General features: G+C 47.4%; 1 protein-coding gene across 1 annotated transcript; it reads right to left on the bottom strand.

Moving 5' to 3' along the window:
• Positions 1-524: 524 nt before the first annotated feature.
• On the bottom strand, positions 525-2118 carry NECAP1 (NECAP endocytosis associated 1; the record flags this gene model as incomplete). The annotated part of the gene is made up of 5 exons (XM_010295623.1): positions 525-722; positions 805-913; positions 1283-1364; positions 1775-1879; positions 2018-2118. Coding segments are annotated over 5 exons (595 nt in total), but the record flags the coding sequence as incomplete, so codon positions are not given.
• Positions 2119-2978: the final 860 nt, after the last annotated feature.

The following is a 2978-nucleotide window of genomic DNA, read 5'->3' as shown; positions in this document are numbered from 1 at the left end:
ATATTATATAAAATTATATACATATTTTTAAAATAACCCACTATACCCACAAGTCCACTATAGTTTGCACCTCTTCTCTGCCTATTCAAAGACACTCAAGAAGTGCTTTTCCTGCATCTTTCAACAACAACCACAGATCTAGCTATACTTTTCTGTGCAAAGCAAGTGACTGTGTAGTGCTTTTCTGGACACCCTACACAGCTCTGCCAGTTTCCCTAAGGCACACAAGTTCAGAAAAATCCAACTACTTAAATTTCATACCCACCTTCCCCAGATCATTTTGACCAAGTTGCTTGGTTTCTCCTTTTGCAAGGACAGGAGCTACAATGCTGTCCTCCTTCCAAGGAGAACAAGCAGGTATTGTTAAACAAGCATGGAGATCCTCAGGTCAAAGAGAGCAAAGCCCTCAGGACACATCATGTCTCACAGGGTACTGTCGACACTAGTTTGAACACTGGTTTCTTGAAGCAGGCCTCAGTCCTCTCTATGCACCTACTAGTGTCTGACAGACTGTTTGCTCTACGCTAATGTTTACCTGCATTGCTCACGTTACTGGATTTCAGCACAGGTGGTGGCGTGACATGGTTGGCAATGGCTGTGGAAGAAGGAGGAGGTATAGGAGGGACTGCAATTTTGCCTCCTGGTGGGGGTGGCAGCAGGCTTAGACCACCTGATCCAGACACACGGGGCTTGGCTGGTCCTCCTTTCTTTGTTGTCATGTTCTGTATAAAAAGAAAGGACAAGTGAGGAAGAGTCTCCATTGGTATATATGTAAAAAGAAGCAGGGTAAAGTGGGCTGCTTACCCCAATGTTCAGTTTGATGGTCTGCCCTTCCTTAAACCCTAAGTCTAATTTGGGACGTGTGTCAGCTTCCTGGGACTCCTTGGAGATCTCAGTCTCCTGCTTCACCCACCTAAAAGGAAGAGAGGAAGACATAAGATCCTGTGGCAAAGGGGAACCCCACCAAAGAACTACCTTGCCTTGTCCGACCAGCTACTTCCTACTCCCAGGGTAGTACAGCAAAAAGCTGGGACCACTACAAACCCAAAAGACTAAGACTGCACCTGCAGCATCACAGGACCTAAGCTTAAGACTTACAGATCTGATCCTGCAGGACTCTCAGCTTGCATGACAGTTGGCAGCACACTTAAGTGTCCCTGAGAGAGCCAGCGCAGGGCTTCGCAAGCATCCCAAGGAAGCCTGTACTAAATGAACATGCACCACGACCCACCATGTTCTACAGGCCAGAGGAAAAACAGAATTCCAGAAAAGCACAACTCACTTGAAGTGATCCTGCAAAGAGACGTTGAAGTCAAAGGCATCACCACGATCCGTGAAGCCAATGCCTATAAAAGCACTTCGTCCTAGCAAGGAGACAGAAGTCGTCATTGGAGATGCCCTGCAAATGGGCCCTTGTGCTCATTCACTTCAAAATCCTTCTGCTTTCTCCTAAACCACTCTGCGCTACCTCCCCCTGACACATCTGCAGCTGGACACCGGCACCTCACAGCTCTTCATTGTTCCTAGTCTTCAGGATACACCCTTCTTCCCATGTGGTGCTCTCAGAAACTGAATGTTTGCCCCCAGCCCCTGGGCTCCACACAATGTGGAGAACCCTCCTCTGTTAACCTTGCCTTCCTACCCTTCCAGGCACACTACCCAGCCTTTTCAGCATTCCCAACACCGTTTCAATCCACCTGGCATACACCCAGCTCCATCAGGCTAAGTCTCCTCCACCCCTAGCACTTGGCATAGACATGACCCCTCAACCCACCAGTCCCATCCTGAATTCGAATGACAAAATAGCGGCTGGAATCCGTCACAGTCTCCACTGCAATGCCAGGGTATTGATCTATAGGAGCCTGGGCGAAGAGTTCTCCTGTAGACAAAGAACTGGGTGTTAAGGAGAGCAATCTCTTCCATGGCTAGGGCTGCCATGCACAGCCCTGAGCAGGCTTAGAAGCACAGGCTCATGAGCAGCATCATATTTGCAGTGTTGCCAAGCCACAACCCTTACCTGAAACTTTATCCTCCAGTTTTATGTATGCAGTTTTGCCTTTGGAGGTGACACGAAGCCGCCCCGTCCAGTCCGGATGGTCCAGTTTCCAGTCAGATGCCCTGAAAAGAAAAGCAACAGTTCACTGACCATACATCAATCCCTCCACTTCTGCCCCACCATCTTAACAGAAGTCTCTGCTCCCAAACCTTCAACACATGCAGCTGCCTTATTCCACTTCTCTCCCCAAGCAATACATGAGGTCTCAGCTCCTCTCTGTTGCTGCCAGTCAACACTCGACACATATGGCTCTGACTCGTCTCTCTTTCCACTGGGTAAAGGGAAATAGACACAGTCCAGAGAACATCAACTGTCTTTACCTTTCTAAGCTTGCAGAAGAAAGGTTCTTGCAACCCAGAAGCTCAATTGGAACAGTAAACCCAAAAGTGACTAATAAGTGATTTGTGAGCATCAGGAAGACCCCCAAAATTAAGTAATAGCATGCTGAAAATCCACTCCATTATTCTACCCTGTTCATGGAAAATAATATAAAGTACCTCTGAATCTAGAAGCAGCTAACTTACACTAGGTAAAACATCATACACACAGCCATCTTGACTAGCCCACCAAACTCTTTGCTACAGTTGTGAAGGGGAAAAGAAGGGGTGGGGAGGAGAGGAAAAAAAACAATGTATAGGATTCTAGAACTGGAAAAATACACCTATGGCAAGGCACACCATTCACAGTAGCAACAGTCTGCCAAGTTCAGAAAGTAAGACCAACACCCATCAATGCTTCAGAACACAACCCATTTCTCCAGCAAGTCTCTGGGCACAGCTTACAAAAGTCACACTCCACTGGCTTCAGCTAAAGAGAAAGAAGGCATTTCTAACTCCTGGCCCTGCAACCTCTTCCTAAGAATCATGCTGAACTCCTTCTGGCTTCCTCCCTACTACTGTGAGAGCCAATAGGCCAAAACCAA

The sequence above is a fragment of the Phaethon lepturus genome, unplaced genomic scaffold (genome assembly GCF_000687285.1).
Source record: "Phaethon lepturus isolate BGI_N335 unplaced genomic scaffold, ASM68728v1 C13897704, whole genome shotgun sequence".
In the NCBI taxonomy this organism is placed as follows: Eukaryota; Metazoa; Chordata; class Aves; order Phaethontiformes; family Phaethontidae; genus Phaethon; species Phaethon lepturus.
The sequence above is the reverse complement of the archived record's forward strand: the minus strand, read 5'-3'. Positions and strand labels throughout refer to the sequence as shown.